The sequence below is a fragment of the Cucurbita maxima genome, unplaced genomic scaffold (genome assembly GCF_002738345.1).
Source record: "Cucurbita maxima cultivar Rimu unplaced genomic scaffold, Cmax_1.0 Cma_Scf00011, whole genome shotgun sequence".
NCBI lineage: Eukaryota > Viridiplantae > Streptophyta > Magnoliopsida > Cucurbitales > Cucurbitaceae > Cucurbita > Cucurbita maxima.
The window spans coordinates 4,201,986-4,220,068 of NW_019272027.1; the positions used below are offsets into that span (position 1 = coordinate 4,201,986).

General features: G+C 36.0%; 2 protein-coding genes across 3 annotated transcripts; both read left to right on the forward strand.

Moving 5' to 3' along the window:
• The first annotated feature begins 259 nt into the window (after positions 1-259).
• LOC111486404 (brefeldin A-inhibited guanine nucleotide-exchange protein 1-like) lies at positions 260-10,279 on the forward strand. The gene is made up of 11 exons (XM_023133517.1): positions 260-1,561; positions 1,902-2,219; positions 2,422-2,749; positions 4,445-4,867; positions 5,412-5,704; positions 5,913-6,186; positions 6,613-7,115; positions 7,427-7,748; positions 8,113-8,467; positions 8,764-9,425; positions 9,504-10,279. Exons 1-11 carry the CDS (start codon positions 507-509, stop codon positions 10,107-10,109), a joined length of 5,139 nt encoding a protein of 1,712 aa, XP_022989285.1. The 5' UTR covers positions 260-506; the 3' UTR covers positions 10,110-10,279.
• A 4,590-nt stretch (positions 10,280-14,869) lies between these two features.
• On the forward strand, positions 14,870-17,616 carry LOC111486441 (3-hydroxy-3-methylglutaryl-coenzyme A reductase 1-like). 2 transcript variants are annotated; one of them, XM_023133600.1, is made up of 4 exons: positions 14,870-16,158; positions 16,257-16,603; positions 16,929-17,212; positions 17,329-17,616. In XM_023133600.1, exons 1-3 carry the CDS (start codon positions 15,000-15,002, stop codon positions 17,172-17,174), a joined length of 1,752 nt encoding a protein of 583 aa, XP_022989368.1. In that variant the 5' UTR covers positions 14,870-14,999; the 3' UTR covers positions 17,175-17,212; positions 17,329-17,616. The 2 variants fall into 2 exon arrangements, with proteins under 2 accessions (XP_022989368.1, XP_022989367.1); XM_023133599.1 differs by lacking the exon at positions 17,329-17,616 and having other exon boundaries at positions 16,929-17,233.
• The last annotated feature ends 467 nt before the right edge of the window (positions 17,617-18,083 follow it).

The window sequence follows — 18,083 nt, forward strand, 5'->3', positions numbered from 1 at the left end:
AAGTAATAAGTTAGGCTTACGTTTGATTTTGAATTTTTTTAACGAGGGATTTGAATTTTAAAATAATAATTATTTTAATTTTAAAATGAGAATTCAAATTTTATATGTTTGACATTAAATTATATCAATATTAAAAAAAAAAAAAAAAAAGAAATTGATTTTTTGTCCACATTAAGAAGGCGCGTGTGATGCACTGAGTCCAACCCAACCGTTGCGTTACGATGTAAATTTCCGGTTTACGTAATTATCGGGTTTCTCTCATTTCTCTTTCTCATCGCTCTTTCTGTGTGCTTTTGTTGAACAAGTTTCGACTCACAGAGCCTGCGACTTGGCACCAAACCGAGGGCCAAACCGAAAAGGGGGAAATCCAAAATCGATGAGCCCATGAACAGATTCAGCTTCGAATTGGACATTAAATTGAAGCTACCACTGGTAATTTTCTTCCGATTCAATTCAATTTCAACCATGATTCGCTGAATGGATTTCTGTTCTTTGATTCTGCACCAATGTCGGTTTCGCAAGCCCTAGGTGGCAAGTCCAGATGCGGCCGTGCGATCGGCCCTTCCCTCGATAAGATTGTCAAGAACGCGGCCTGGCGTAAGCATTCTCACCTTGTTTCCTCTTGCAAATCCGTTCTCGATAAGCTTGATTCTATTTCGGAAGCTTCTCTTGATCCTGCTTCCCCGATTTCTGGCCTTTCACCGGCTGATGCGGAGTTTGTGCTCCAACCGCTCCTTTTGGCCCTCGATGCCGCCTACGTCAAGGTTGCTGAGCCCGCGCTTGAGTGCGTCTTCAAATTGTTCTCCCGCGGTCTATTCCGTGGCGAGATCGAGAGGCCGGATGGCGAGGCGAATTCTGGTGCTAGTTCCATTGTGTTTAGGATCGTTGAGTCTGTGTGCAAGTCGGGAGGTCTTGGTGATGAAGGAATTGAGCTCACTGTTCTCAGGGTGTTGCTCTCTGCGGTTCGATGCCCTTGTGTATTGATCCGCGGGGATTGTTTGGTTAATGTTGTTCGGACTTGTTACAATGTGTATCTCGGTGGCTTGAGTGGTACGAATCAGATCTGTGCAAAATCCGTTCTAGGTCAAATAATGATCATTATTTTCAGTAGGATGGAGGAAGACTCCATGGATGTTCCTGCGAGTATAATTTCTGTGAATGAATTATTGGAATTTACCGACAAGAACTTGAATGAAGGCAATTCTATATATTTTTGCCAGAACTTTATTAATGAGGTAATGGATGCCAGCGAAGGGGTTGCGGATAAGAAACTATTTTCAAGTTGGGGACAATTGCAGAATGGCAATGCTTCGCCACTTAAAGCTGACAATAAAGGTGAATCTGATGTGGGAGAAACGGAAGATGTAGCCGAATCAGGTGGTTGTAGTAAGATTAGGGAGGATGGATTTCATTTGTTTAAGAATTTGTGTAAGTTGTCAATGAAATTCTCATCCCCGGAGCACCCAGATGATCAGATCCTCTTAAGGGGCAAAACACTGTCTCTGGAACTGCTAAAGGTGATTATGGATAAGGCAGGGCCAGTTTGGCGCCTTAACGAGAGGCAAGCATTTCATTCTTCATCGATCATTTTAGTGTTACTCATGGAAGTCTTTATAACTGCCTTGAAACTCCACGATTGATACAAAACCTTGACCAATCTAGTTTTCTACCTAATAATTATATGTGATTTTATCTTTTTAAACTAGGTATTTTCATTGGGAGAAATTACTTCGGGCATTCAGAATATAATCTTATTTTGTTTTGAAAAATCTAGAGCATTTTCAAGCTTCTTATGACACATGCCCCTTTTCCAAATTAACGTTTTATTTGGTCTGAGTACTTTGTAGTAAGCTATTGTTGATTGGATAAACTGTGACAGGTTCTGTCACTGTTGGTTTCAGGTTTCTCAATTCTATCAAGCAGTTTCTTTGCTTATCATTATTAAAAAACAGTGCCCTGTCGGCAATGGCCATCTTCCAGATTCAATGTTCTATTTTTATGAGCTTGTTGACAAAATTTAGATCAGGACTGAAAGCAGAAATTGGTATCTTTTTTCCCATGCTTGTCCTCCGAGTGCTTGAGAATGTACTTCAGCCTAGTTTCTTGCAGAAAATGACCGTGCTCAATTTATTGGATAAGATATCTCAGGATTCACAGATTATGGTGGATATTTTTGTCAACTATGATTGTGATGTTGATTCTCCAAATATTTTCGAGAGGTACTGCTCTTTCCATGCCTTTTGTTTCAGATGTTGATTTTGTTTTACTCTGGATAAAACTATAGTTTTCCTTTGTTTTCTCGAGGGTTGACAATTTTCTTCCTCTCCTCTGCTTGTGTAAGAGAGGAATTTTTTTTTTTTTTGTGGGGGATTGGTTTGACGTTGATGTTGTGATGTTACCCTTATATTGAAATATTTGCAGGATTGTGAATGGCCTTTTGAAAACTGCTCTTGGACCGCCTTCTGGTTCAACCTCAACATTGTCTCCAGCACAAGATATTACATTTAGGCATGAATCTGTTAAGTGTTTGGTAAGCATCATTAAATCAATGGGAACTTGGATGGACCAACAACTGAAGCTGGATGATACATATTTTCTCAAGACTTCTGAGAGTGATGTTTCACTTGAGAATTGTTTAAGTGGGGAAGAAACAGCTGCTGTTGATTCTGAGCTCCATCCTGATGGAAATCCTGAGTTCTCAGATGCTGCTACACTTGAGCAACGCAGAGCTTACAAAATCGAGCTCCAGGTTTGAGAATTATTTATTCTCTAGTTAATACATTTTATTTATGTAGAGGGTGGGTGACGAGTGGTGGCTCCTGCTGGAAATTGTGGCAATATGAAGGTTCAAACTAGTATAGAATGAATAAATCCTATGATGGCAATTTATTGGGATGTTTTTTTTTTGGCGGGGGTGGGGGTGTCTGGGAGGGGAAGAGACGATGATTTCATTTGTAAATGAAACATACAAAAGATGGCATAAAGCTCAAAAGTCCATGGGTGGATTTCCAAAAGTTCTTCCACTTGGCTAATAGTATACAGAAGCTATAGTTAGAAAATGGATAATTCCACCAGTATAAACTATACAGAGAACTGAGTTAAGAAGGAAGTCAAGACGAGTTGTAAAGATACTACTAATCTCTCCTAACAAAGTTCCCAGATGAAGTAGAGTTTCAAGTAGAGTTTCAAAAATTTCTTGGGAGATTTAGGTGTTCACAATTTTTTTTCTTTGAGAAGAGAAACAATGTAGATATTCACAAGTTTGTGAAGAAAACTGGAATGAGGTGCAGTTCTTGGGGCAGAATTATTTCTATGGTCTCCCTATGGTTATTTATCACAAGGGAATTTGGGTCAGAAATCACTTCATAATTAAAGAGAAACTAACAATAAGGGAAGGGAGATAGGACATCCTCCCATTCCTAGGTTAGATTCACTATAAGAGGTGACAAAAAGATCCACTTAGGCATCTTTAAAAAAAATTACTTCTATCTAGGTACTCCAGTAGGAGACAGAGAAAGAGTTTCTATACTCCTTGAGAAAAAAAATTATCTTCCTTTCTAACTGTTTCTCTTTTAAAGTACAAATGAAGAGGATTGTTTGTGTTTGTGTAGGAAGAAAATTTTAAAAGTTTAATTCTTTTTGAACAAAAACCTTACGGTTTATAGGTAATGGCTAGGGGAAAAGAGTGGTGGTAGAGGAATCTTCCTTTTTTAATTTTCAGCTCGTATTAAGGCAGGAAAGTTTTCTACATCTCAGTACTTCCAAAGCTCAGCTTCCATTAAAGGCACTTACCATTAAAGGCACTTATGTCATTCACCAATCAATTTAAGTGTACATGTTTAAAACTTTTATGGTCTTAACTCAATTTTTTTTTTTTTTTTTTACTGATACTTTTAATTTCATCTTTACCTACTTCAAAGTTATAAAATTTTCTTTTAGACACTACCACTTTTAATATCTATAGTGTACTATAAGATATTGGCATCTATTAAAAGAGTAGATCCACTAGAGTGCTTACAGTTGGGAATTTTGGCCTGGGTTAGAGATTGCGTTTCTTCTGTTATCTTCAAAGCAAAGAAGGGTAGATGATGCTCTTGCCTGGGTTCAGTTAGTGTCTAATAGTTGGGGTTCCTGTCGTGTGGTTGCTTTGGAGTTTTTCAAGGGAGGTAGGTAGGTCATCTGTTTGCAATGGCATTTTGGCCAATTAGAAAGCTCTTTGCTTCTCGCTATTTTCATTTCCTTCTTGGCTGGTCATCTTTCTAATCATACTTATTTTCACATTTTGTTTCTTACTAATTGGTTCTGTTAGTTGAATTGACAATTTCCTCATATGTTGTTTGGTTAGAACATATTCATCATAGAATCTATTATTTCAGACACATTCATCTTAGAGGTAGTTAGTCTGAAGCACATTGTTCTGACAACTTTCCTGTATTATGTTCAGAAAGGTATTTCGCTGTTCAACAGGAAACCTTCCAGGGGTATTGAGTTTCTGATTAGCACAAAAAAAGTTGGTGGTTCTCCTGAAGAGGTGGCGTCTTTTCTCAAGAATACTAACGGCCTGAATGAAAGAGTCATTGGAGATTATTTGGGTGAAAGGGAGGAATTCCCTTTGAAAGTTATGCATGCTTATGTTGATTCATTTAATTTTAAAGCGATGGACTTTGGTGAAGCAATAAGGTTTTTCCTGCGAGGCTTCAGGTTACCCGGAGAGGCCCAAAAAATTGACCGTATCATGGAGAAGTTTGCTGAGCGGTACTGTAAATGTAGCCCTGGTTCATTCACAAGTGCAGATACTGCTTATGTTCTTGCTTATTCTGTTATTATGCTGAACACAGATGCTCATAATAACATGGTGAAAGATAAGGTTTGGCTCTAACTTACGCATTTGATTGGATAGTGCATGTTAATAGTCTGTTTATAAATCTAGATGATATTTAGGTTACTTCTACTTTTTGGATTAATTCCAACTGTATCTCATTCACTTGGCCAAGATCTCCGAATGTTGGATGGTGAAGATGTTATTGATTGTGAACCAGTGGGTTATTTTAGACAGAAGGGATAAAAAGCCTTAGAATAGTACTGCCCCATCTTGACTGCAAAAGTATGTGAGAGATTTGAAGGGCGGCATGCATGCCTGAGATTTCACAGAAGTTTGTCCGATTTATTGCATGTTTAAGATTTATAAAACTTGATTTTGGTGATAGTTTTTCTTGTTTGGTGGCTGAATGCATGCAACTATTACTGAAATATATATCATATTCTGCTGCTTTTCATTCCTCAGTTTTATTTGCACGTTGATATAAGAAATCTGAGCTTTATTTATTTATTATTATTATAATTATTTTTTATAAATCTTACTGTATTGAGGTATGTTCCTTACTTCTGTTGTGCTTTGGTTGAATATTCAGATGACGAAAGCTGATTTTATCCGGAATAATCGAGGAATTGATGATGGCAAAGATTTACCTGATGAGTATCTGGGTGCTCTTTACGATCAGATTGTTAGGAATGAAATTAAGATGAATTCTGATTCTTCAGCTTCACAAAGTAAGCAGGCAACTAGCATCAACAAACTTTTGGGCTTAGATGGTATACTCAATCTAGTTTCTTGGAAGCAGACAGAAGAAAAAGCTGTGGGTGCAAACGGGCTTCTTATAAGGCACATACAGGAGCAGTTTAAGGCGAAGTCTGGAAAATCTGAGTAAGCTATGAAATGAAATCTATGTTGATAATTCAATCTGCTAGTGAGAAATTGAGTTTTGTTTGTGGCAATAGTTTTCCATTGTAATTTGTTTGTGTTCTGGCTCGTTATGGAAGATTTTATTTTTTGTTGAGGCGTTTAAAAAATTAGGCACTTGCTCTTATTACTAAAAAAAAAAGGAAACTCCTTTGTTTATCTGTATTTGCAGGTCTGTTTATCACGCTGTGACTGATGTAACAATATTGAGGTTTATGGTGGAAGCCTGCTGGGGTCCTATGTTGGCGGCATTCAGTGTGACTCTTGACCAAAGTGATGATAAGCTTGCTACTTCTCAATGCTTACTAGGCTTTCGGTTTGCTGTACACGTTACAGCCGTTCTGGGTTTGCAGACTCAAAGGGATGCTTTCGTGACATCAATGGCTAAGTTTACCAATCTTCATTGTGCTGCCGATATGAAACAAAAAAATGTTGAAGCTGTGAAGGTTTGCGTATTCTCATCATTAAATCAGAAATAGTTTTTTCTTCTATAAAAATTGTCCAATGGAGGGAACTTAAACTGTAGGTGCAATTTTCTGTATTTCCCAACTAAATTGAGAATATTGCTAAAACATGGTGGCTTATTTAGGCTATGAAACGGATGCCCATTTTTTCACCGTTTTGAAGCATGTTCTCATCTAACATCTTCAAGCTATTAAACTTATCAAATTAGGTCCAATGTGTGAACATTGTGATGAGGACAATAATCTTTAGATACGTTTATTTTCTCACATCATATTGAATTATACATGAAGAGCTAATTACATAATCTGTGGTGTATGGTCATTTTTTGCAACTCCGTGAAAATGTTTTCCTTTTGAATGATAAATGATTTTTTTCTTTTGTTCTCCTGAATCAATTCTCACGTGCAGGCTATAATTTCTATTGCCATAGAGGATGGTAATTTCCTTCAAGAGGCATGGGAGCACATATTTACATGTCTCTCTAGAATTGAGAACTTACAATTATTGGGAGAGGGTGCACCACCGGATGCGTCATTTTTGACATCATCCAATATTGAAACTGAAGAGAAAGTGCTGAAGTCGGCAGGTCTGTCATCTCTGAAGAAAAAGGGAGGTCTTCAAAATCCAGCTGTTATGGCTGTTGTTCGTGGAGGTTCATATGACAGCACCTCTCATGGAGCGAATACTCCAGGACCAGTAACTCCTGAACAGATTAACCATCTTATTTCAAACTTGAATTTGCTGGATCAAATAGGCAATTTTGAGTTGAACCACGTATTTGCTCATAGTCAAAGTTTGAACAGTGAAGCAATAGTAGCATTTGTGAAGGCCCTATGCAAAGTTGCTATTGCAGAATTGCAGTCTCCAACAGACCCACGTGTGTTCAGCCTCACTAAATTAGTTGAAGTGGCGTAAGATCGTTGTCTTTACCTTGAGTCACTTCATCTATATACATACACACAGACACATACACACACGTATACATATACATACACACATAAATATATATACGTGCGCCCACACACACACACTCACGCGCGCACACACATATATATTCATACATACATGCATACATATATGTACACATAGACATATATTTTAATCTTCAGTTTAGGTAATGCTTCATATTTGCTTAATTTGTCGACTCTACAGTCTCTCTTGACTTGAGGACATTTAGAAATGGAATGGGAAAAATCACCACACGACACTGATTCTTTTGCAGGCATTACAACATGAACCGCATCCGATTGGTGTGGTCTCGCATGTGGAGTGTTCTCTCTGATTTCTTTGTGTCAGTTGGCTTATCAGAGAATCTATCGGTTGCAATATTTGTGATGGATTCACTGAGGCAGCTTGCGATGAAGTTTTTGGAGCGTGAGGAGCTTGCAAATTATAACTTCCAGAATGAATTTCTGAGACCTTTCGTAATTGTTATGCAGAAAAGCAACTCCACGGAAATCAGGGAATTAATAGTTCGGTGCATTTCGCAAATGGTTCTCAGTCGTGTCAACAATGTCAAATCTGGATGGAAAAGTGTTTTTATGGTACGTTCCAAACACCAATATTATAATTTTGGGTGTCACAATACTGGCGTATTGCTAGAGCAGAAAATTTGAACAATGGGGTTGGGTAGATCTACTCATGTCTTTTAATTTTAGTGCCCCTTCTACGGCACCTCGAACTTTTTTTCTCAACTCGTGGATTGCTAATTTTAATGGGGAAGGAACTTCAGTTCAAAAAACTGAATTGAAAATTCATATTATGTGATGTATGCTTCTAGACGAGGAAATATTAAATAGATTCGATAAAGAGATCTTACGAGTTCTCCCTCCCAATTATGACTATTTTTTATGAGTATAATGGAGTAGTCATCTAATTCCATCACCTTATTCTCCACTATTGTCTCAGGTTTTCACTGCTGCTGCTGCTGATGAGCGGAAGAATATTGTCTTATTGGCTTTTGAAACGATGGAAAAAATAGTTCGAGAATATTTTCCTTATATAACAGAGACTGAAACTACAACATTTACCGATTGCGTTCGGTGTCTCATCACTTTCACAAATAGTAGATTTAACAGTGATGTCAGTCTCAATGCCATTGCGTTCCTTCGGTTTTGTGCTGTAAAGCTTGCAGAAGGGGGACTTGTTTGCTACGAGATGACTGGAGATAATGTTTCATCCAATACTCCTGATGCACCCCCATCCATACCCGTACCCACAGATAAGGACGATTATGCTTCCTATTGGGTTCCTTTACTTGCAGGTGAAACTTCTGTTAAAAACTCAATTTTTGGCTGGATGAGATGCAATTATTTTCTCTATAATACATGCATAAGTCGGGGAACTCACTTTTTGATGCATTTTTCTAGTAATTTTTGTCGTGGGAATACAATTTTATGACTTAAAATTTCTATACTACTAACCGTTAATGTTATTGGGTTACACTCTGTCCTTTGAAATGTATATACGAGGCCTTCATATGGCCTCCATGTTTCAATCTTGCAGACTCAATTTGGATAGGAATTTATATAGTTAATCTTTTTGCCATCGTCTTTTCAGGGCTATCAAAGTTAACTTCTGATCCTAGATCACCAATCAGAAAAAGTTCCTTGGAAGTACTTTTTAATATCCTAAAAGATCATGGCCATCTTTTCTCGCGTCAGTTTTGGGTTGGTGTTATCAATACCATAGTTTTCCCCATATTTAGTTCTTTGCATGACAAGAAAGAAATGGACGAGGATGAAAATGATGAATATTCAGAAGGAACTACATGGGATTCTGATACCTGTACAGTGGCGGCAGATTGTTTAGTAGATCTGTTCATTAGCTTTTTCAATGTTATAAGGTCTCAACTACCCGGGGTGGTGTCGATTCTGACAGGATACATTAGGAGTCCGATCCAGGGTCCTGCCAGCACGGGTGTTGCTGCATTAATGCGTTTGGCAGGCGACTTGGGTAACAGGCTTACCGAAGATGAATGGAGAGAGATTTTTCTTGCTTTGAAGCAAGCTGCCACATTAACCGTGCCTGGGTTTATGAAGGTCCTGAGAACCATGGATGACGTCAATGTTCTTGGGATCGCTCAATCTTATTATGATGTGGATGTGGCTTCTGATCAAGGTTTGTCGGCTGATGGTCTTGACGACGACGATCTGCAGATGGCGTCCTACATTGTTTCGAGGATGAAGAGTCATATCGCAATGCAACTCCTCATCATACAGGTCAGCTTCCTTCTCATGTTTCAATTTTTGTGTTTTTGTTTTCTTGGATATAAAATTTTTCCTCATTTCTTTGATCAGGTCATTACTGATCTGTACAAGAGCCATACCCAACCTTTCTCAGAAGCCAACATTTCCATCATTCTGGATATCTTCTCTTCCGTTGCTACACATTCCCAGAAACTGAATTCCAACACAGTCCTTCATAAGAAGCTACAGAAAGCTTGCTCCATCCTCGAGATTTCCGACCCACCCGTGGTTCACTTCGAAAACGAGTCTTATCGGAGCTACCTCAACTTCCTCCAAAATATGCTCGCGGAAAGTCCTTCACTGACTAACGCAACTCTCGTAGAATCCGAACTGGTCGTAGTTTGCGAACAAATTTTGCATATTTACTTGAAGTGTACAGGGGTGCCGAGTGAGAAGAAAGAACCCAACCAGCCTGTGCTACATTGGATTCTTCCATTGGGCTCAGCAAAGAAGGAAGAGGTGGCTGCTCGTACATCTCTAGTCGTCTCGGCGTTGGAGGTTATCCGCCGGTTCGAAAGGGACCTATTTAAAAGGTGTGTTCAACGGCTTTTCCCATTGTTGGTAGATCTTGTTAGGAGTGAACATAGCTCTGGAGAAGTTCAGCTTGTTTTGAGCAGCATATTACAATCATGTATAGGCCCAATAATTATGCAATAATAAGCATTTTTTCCATTGTAAATCAATCTATAACTAGGTGGCTTGAGGATGGAAGCAGCAGCCAAATTGTTTTGTAGAATATACCAAAATCCCAATTTTTTTGCCTAGTGGAGAGTATGTATGTGCTAGTATTGATGATACATAATGTTGAGAAGTTTTTTTTTTTTTTTTTTTTTTTTTTTTTTTTTTTTTTTTTTTTTTTATTGCCTTTTTTTCTCTATTTTTTGGATTTAAATTTATAAATTCATCCCTTAGGTGAGACATTTTTTTTTTAATGTTTATGTTGTATAATTTTTTAAACCTAAGTATTATGTATTAGATAATGAATCTAATCCAGTTGGGTTAGTTGAGATTATTTGGGCCATTGATTTAATTTTTTTTAATTTAATTTTACGTATATCTTTGAAAGTGAGGAGAGAATCTCAAAGATAGGATAGAATAAACAAAGTCTTCGAGGGCTACTTAAGGCACTTTGGTGGAAACCTGTAGGACGGATAGGACAGGAGCTGTTGAATCTTGCTCTGCTATAATTGAAGTTGGCCACGAGGGACAACCTCAGTTTCATTAATCTTTTGTTTCGTCTTTCTTTCTGGATTAACTCGTTCAATCAAGTTTAGGTTTTCGGTCGAGTTTTTGTTGAGTCTCTTTTTGTATTATTAGAATTTTGATTTATATAATAATATCACATCCAAAACAATTTCATATAATAATAATCATAAAATTTATATAAAAAACATAGACCACATAAATTTATGTTTTTCAATAGATTTATTAAAATTATTAAATAAAAATCTTTCAAAATATGATTTGAATTGAAGTATATAAATGTGAAAAATGTTAAATGTATTTACGAGTCGTTTTTCGTGTTTATCATGAGAATAACGTTAAAAACTCCAATATTTTGTCATTTTAATAAATTACCCGATATTTAAAAAAATTGGGAAGCTATAAATGAATATATGGAAAGATAGTCAAAGGAGGAGGAGTGGTATTGAATTAAAGCAAGTTAGATAACATTATTGTATGTATGTACCTAATTAAATAAATGTGGAGCATATATGTATGTCCACGTGGCAGAACGAGAATGGTGAAGCTCGTTTTTTTATCCCGTCTGACGTCTCCTGTTAGCGAAATCTTCCCTTTATTTTAACGGATTTTCATGGAAATTTTTCCATATATATATATTTTAAAAAAATTAAAAATATAAATTTTATTAAAAAATATAAAATATTTTAATACACTAAATAATATTTTCTAAACAAAAAAAAATAATATAATGTTACAAACAGTATGTGAAAAAGATAGGAACATCCTTCAAATATATGCAAAATAAGTAAATTTATATATATATTTATTTATTTATTGGTTCAAATTTTTTATTTAAAAATAAATATAATGTTATAAAGAGAGAATATATGAAAAGATAGGAAAATTAATGTTTAATAGGGAGAAAATATTTTTTAAAAGAAATTACAAAATAAAAAAACAAAATTAATGTTTTTTATTTTTATTTTTATTTAACTTGAAAATATGATTTCATCCCTTAATTAAATAAAAAAGAAGTTAAAATATTTCCAAAATAAAATAAAATCTATATTAGGAATAAAATAAATGTATTTGTTGCTCACCGTAGCACGTGCAGAATGCATGTATTTAAATTGGCTCACGTGCGTGGGACCCACCATAATATGACAGTTTCCACGTTTTTCATGCCTTGATTTCCCCCCCCCCCCCCCCCCCCCCCCCNNNNCGACTTTAAATTAATCAGTTTTAACCATTTTTCTTTCAATAAATTTAAAAAGTTATTTTTTTGATTAAATAAATAATACGAACATATTTTTAAAATTTATAGAAATAATATTTAAGCTAGTCCGTAACATTATAGCAAAATTCAATTAATATGTTCGTGAATTAAAATAGACCGTCCATTAAAAAAAATAATAAAATTAAAATATTAATAACACGATTAAATTACTATTTATATCAATAACTTGTACATTCATTTTTAGTGACTCAATCACGAAACTTTAAAGTTAAGTGTACTTAAACATGTTAAAAGGACTCGTGTAAATTTGTGGAGGGACGTGGTACGTAAATATTGAACCCTAATCCAAATTGTAGATATGGGTCTTACAAAACTAAATTAATTCTTTGACACGATCACATTGGGCGAGATTCACATGGTTTATAAATTATTATATATATTGTGAGGTGGCTTATAAATTATTCATTTTTAATTAATTTTAAATTAATTATTTCCACATCTTCAAATTTTTAAAATAATATAGGTTGATTGCATATTTGTAATTTTAATTTTCTCCTTAATATATATAATTATAATTATAAATTAAGACAAAGTCATATTAATCATTAAATTGAAAATAAAAATATATATTGGCCTTTTTAAAAATAATAATTTATATTAAATACGAAGTGCGTGATAATTTACTAATTCCTCCAAAAATATTCTTTCAAACACGTGTTTCAAAATAAAATAATTAATGAATTAATTATTATTTTTATTTTTATATGTAATATTATTGTTATTATTTAAATACATTTTTAAGAGATTATTTAAATTTTAAATACATAGTTGCTGTCCATTAAGATCCTAGTTTGCATCCCAATATTGATTTGGCTGGTTTCGTTGGGTTGCTGTTCTTTTGTAGCGACTAAGATCCACTGCTAATAAATATTGTCTTTTTTGAGTTTTCCCTTTCAAGTCTCCTTTGAGGCCCAACGTCTTTACTGACGGTTTTTCCTTTCGAGCTTCCCTTAAATCAACCCTCTTTGGGGTACAGCGTCCTTACTGGCACACCGCCTCGTGCCTACCCCCCTTCGAGAAACAGCGAGAAGGCTGACACATCGTCTGGTGTCTGGCTATGATACCATTTGTAACGACTCAGATCCACCACTAGCAGATATTGTCCTCTTTAGGATTTCTCTTTCGGACTTCCTCTCAAGGCTTTAAAATGCGTCTGCAAGGGAAAGATTTCCACACCGTTAGTGATTTGTTCTCCTCCCAACCAATGTAGGACATCACATCTTTGTATTTCAAGTATCTTCGAGAAACTCAGTTTTAGGGTTTCTTGTTTCCTTCCTCATCGTCATTAAACTTGTATAGCTTACTCTGATGTTGATTAGGTTGGTGATTCGACAAACTGCAAGCCGACCACCAACTTTTGTGATTTACTGTTTTCATGGAAGAGTAAAAAACAAAATGTTATTTCTCGGATTTCTACTATCGAAGTGAAGTATCGTGTCATGACCTCGACTTTTTGTAAAATTGTTTGGTTGCAAATATGGTTGTTTATCTTCGTCATCCTACGTCATTTTGTTTTGACAATTAGAGTTATTATTAAAAGACAGCTCGTGATTCAATTTTTCATGAATAAACCAAACGTATTGAGATTAATTGTCATGATTCTCGTCATCATATTTAGCTTAGCACTGTCATATTATAGGTCCATGGTGCATTGTGAGCGTTTTAGGGATATTAGTATCTATATTATTTTATCGTTGTTATTATTATTTTGTGATTAAGGATAATTATTATTTAAATGTTAGAAAATTATTAGAATTAAATGTTAAATGTTAAATATTAAATAATTTAATTATAATAAAAAATTCAGAACGTGACTAAATAAATTTTTATAATATAAAGATTGGGTTTTGTGATTTAAATATAACAAATGAAAGGACAGGCGAAAACAAAAGGTTAAACAGGCCGTAAGACACGTGTTACACGTGTGTTCGCTCACTAATCTGGAAATATATATTATAACCATAAAACGGTAATAATTTAAATCTTTTAAATTTACTAAAATACCAATTATCTATATATAATATATATATTTTTGAATTAATACTAAAAAAATGTACTTAATTTTTAAAATATTTTTTTATTTAAATTAATAGTATTAATAAAACCTTTGAACATTCATTAATATTTTTGAAATTTTTAAACCCTTTTAAAATTTTAAAGGTACGTTTTTAAATAAAATATTAAAAAATTCCTCCTAAATTAAATATACGAGAATTTTTTTTAATTTTTTTTTTAAAAATGAACTTTTAAAAGTTTTAAGAAAAATTTAAGAATATTTTTATTACCTGGTGTAAAATAACTCTTTAAAACTTATTTTTAGAATTTTTTTATATATTAAATTTAAATAATTTGTTAGAAATTTTAGATATATTATTAATTTATTAAAAAATTCACGAATTTATTTGAAAAAAAATTTAGTTTAATGACCTGTTATTTTTCACCAATCTAAAATTATTCTTTTTTAAAAAAAAAAAAAAAATCTAATAACCTTTCCCCATTTAATTTTGTATTCAAATGATTTACTATCTATTTAATATATATATATTAAAAAAAAAGCTTAAACTAATGATTTTTCTAAACGTCCAATTCGAAGATAACTTAATAAATATTTTTTTTAGTAAAAATATAAAAATATAAATCTTCAATCTAAAAAGAAAAATGGTAATCATATTGGGAACAAATAATTATGTTCATATTCATAATAGGAAAAAAAAGACTATGAAATTGGAAATTCAAAAAATAAAATCAATTTAAAAAAAAAAAAAGACAAAAAATACTTTTTTTTTTTTTTTTTTTTTTTAATTTTACAATAAAAACTAAAGAGTTATTGGGGGGACACAGTGGGACCCAGCTCAAATGGGAAATTCATACAAAAAAGAACCCTATAAATAGTTGTGAACATTCGCTCCTCCCGTTCAAACTCAGTCCGGCAACTGTTTTTTCTTTCCGGTCAGGAATTGCCCCACTACTGCTCTTTCTCTCTCTATCTAGCGGCTCATTTCCTTCTCGAGCCACCACCGTCCGATCCGGCGCCGGCGTTTTGGACTTTCTACTTCAATATCATTATGGACGCCCGCTGCCGATCGACGAAGCCGACGAGCACTACTAAGGTGAAGGCTAAGTCAACCACCATCGATGGAAATTCCACGAAGGCTTCCGACGCTTTGGTTCTCCCTCTATACTTCACCAACGCTGTCTTTTTCACGCTCTTCTTCACCGTGGTGTATTATCTGCTCAGCCGCTGGCGGGAGAAGATCCGTAACTCTATTCCTCTGCATTTCGTTAATCCGTCCGAGATTGTCGCTCTCATCGCTTTAGTTGCCTCGTTCGTGTACCTTATTGGATTCTTCGGTATCGAATTTGTTCAATCTCTATTTCTCCGACCGTCAACGGAAGTATGGACTTCTGTAGACGACGATGAGCGTTCCATTGTTAAGGATGATTCGCGGAAAGTGCCGTGTGGTGCAGCGCTTGATTGCTCTGTTCCTCCTCAAGTTTCGCCTGCAGTTGTGTCTGTATTGAAACCGGTTGATCCGCTGCCAGTTTCGATCAAATTAAACGAAGAAGATGAGGAGATCGTGAAATCCGTGGTGGTTGGAACTACTCCGTCGTACTCTCTCGAATCGAAGCTCGGAGACTGCGCTAGAGCGGCGACAATTCGCCGTGAGGCGCTTCAGAGGATTACCGGTAAATCTCTCTACGGATTACCTCTGGACGGTTTCGATTACGATTCGATTTTAGGACAGTGCTGTGAGATGCCAGTCGGATACGTCCAGATTCCGGTAGGGATTGCAGGTCCGCTTCTGCTCGATGGAAGAGAATTTTCAGTTCCAATGGCTACAACTGAGGGATGTTTGGTTGCGAGCACAAACAGAGGATGTAAGGCGATTCATCTCTCTGGAGGAGCCAACAGCATCTTGTTGAGAGACGGAATGACCAGAGCACCGGTGGTGAGATTCGCCACCGCGAAGAGAGCCGCTCAATTGAAAATGTTTCTGGAAGAACCTGAAAATTTCGAGACTCTGGCTTTGGTCTTCAACAAATCGAGCCGATTCGGAAGATTACAGAACATCAAGTGCGCCATTGCCGGCAAAAACCTCTATATGAGATTCTCGTGCAGCACCGGCGACGCCATGGGAATGAACATGGTCTCTAAAGGCGTGCAGAACGTTCTGGATTTCTTGCAGGAGGATTTCCCTGACATGGATGTAATCGGCATCTCTGGTAAGTTAACAGTACAACAAATTACCATAACAAAATCCAATTATATTCCCAAAACCGTTTCAAAACCGTTTCGAAATCGTTTGATTTTGGTGATTCAGGAAATTTCTGCTCGGACAAAAAACCTGCTGCTGTGAACTGGATTGAAGGAAGGGGGAAATCAGTGGTTTGTGAAGCCATAATTAAAGGTGATGTGGTGAGGAAGGTGCTGAAAACCACCGTGGACGCTTTGGTAGAACTTAACATGCTTAAGAATCTTGTTGGATCCGCCATGGCTGGAGCTCTGGGTGGATTCAATGCTCATGCCAGTAATATTGTTACTGCCATTTACATTGCCACTGGCCAAGATCCTGCACAGAACGTGGAGAGTTCACACTGCATTACAATGATGGAGGCCGTGAATGATGGCAAGGATCTTCACGTATCCGTCACTATGCCTTCCATTGAGGTCAGATTTGCTTGATTTTAACGGAGTTTTAATTTTGTTACTGATAGGGGGACCGAATTAAAATATTTTAGGTTCAACAATTGTGAATCCAAAGATCAAACCATAATTGATACGTTGTTTATAGAGTTATGTTCCAACTAAGAACCCAATTCAAATTTATACCATACTTTGTTTTAGATTCAACAATTGCGAATCCCAAGGTCGAACTGGAATCGACAATATCATGTATTTTGTTTTGTTTCACACAAATAGGATCCATAAACATTAAAGTATTATTTTATAGGCCATAATCATGATTGAGAATCAATTTCCTTTGATTCTACAGGTTGGTACAGTTGGTGGGGGGACACAACTAGCCTCCCAATCTGCTTGTCTGAATCTGCTAGGAGTCAAGGGCGCTAACAGAGACGCACCAGGCTCAAACGCCAGGCTCCTAGCCACCATTGTAGCTGGCTCAGTGCTAGCAGGAGAGCTCTCTCTCATGTCCGCCCTTGCAGCCGGACAACTCGTCAAAAGCCACATGAAATACAACAGATCAATCAGAGACATCGCCACTGTTTCATCCTCCTAATCTGCCAACTCGCCGGAGCTACGCCGTCCACGGCGGAGGTATGTATAATGTATAAATCAGAGAAGAAAAAAAAAAAAAAAAATTAAAAACAGTGTTTCTTTTCTTCCCCTTTTTTCGGGTTTTTTTTGAATCTGTTGCTGTTGAGTATGAATAGAGAAAAAAATGAAGAAGAAAGGAGGAGGGTTGGTTTAAGACGCCATTATCAATCAGGTCAGGAGGCCGTGTTGGGGTTTGAAATGAAGAAGAATTTGTTTCCTTTTTCTTTGTGTTTCTGTCTGTGTTTTGAGTTTCTGGCCGTGTTGGGGTTATATAAACTGTGAAGCAAGTTTTCATCCTTCGTGAAGTTATTTGTTTTAGGTGTCTCTTTTGATATTACGTGGTGAAGATCCTCAAACTTCATATAATGTTTGAAAGAAATATGCAACCTCTTCTCAACAAAATTATCTCAATAATATTGTTAACTAGTTCGGTTTCGATTTTATGGAAAATACGTGTCAAATTACTAACGTGTTCGGAATTGCTTTTCGAAAAAATGTTTTTTAAGCCGCATCAAATTAAGGGTATTCGAGAATCTCATAGACCCAAAAAATGTAAGGTTTCGATTTTGCTAACTTATTTGGATTGGATCAGGTTATAACATAAACCCACCAGTTACCTATCAAAACCCCTCTAGTAGAGAGAGGTTTCCACCCCCTACAAGGAATGATGCTTTGTTCTCTTCTTCAGCTATTTGTGATCTCACAATCCACCCCCTTGTGAGCCATTGTCAACTTTGACTAGTTACCTATCAAAACGTCTTTAGTAGGGAGAGGTTTGGTCTCTAGTAGGGCACCCTATAAGGAATGTTTTGTTCTCCTTTCTAACTGATGTGAGATTTTACAATCCACTCCCTATGAGCGAGCATCTTTA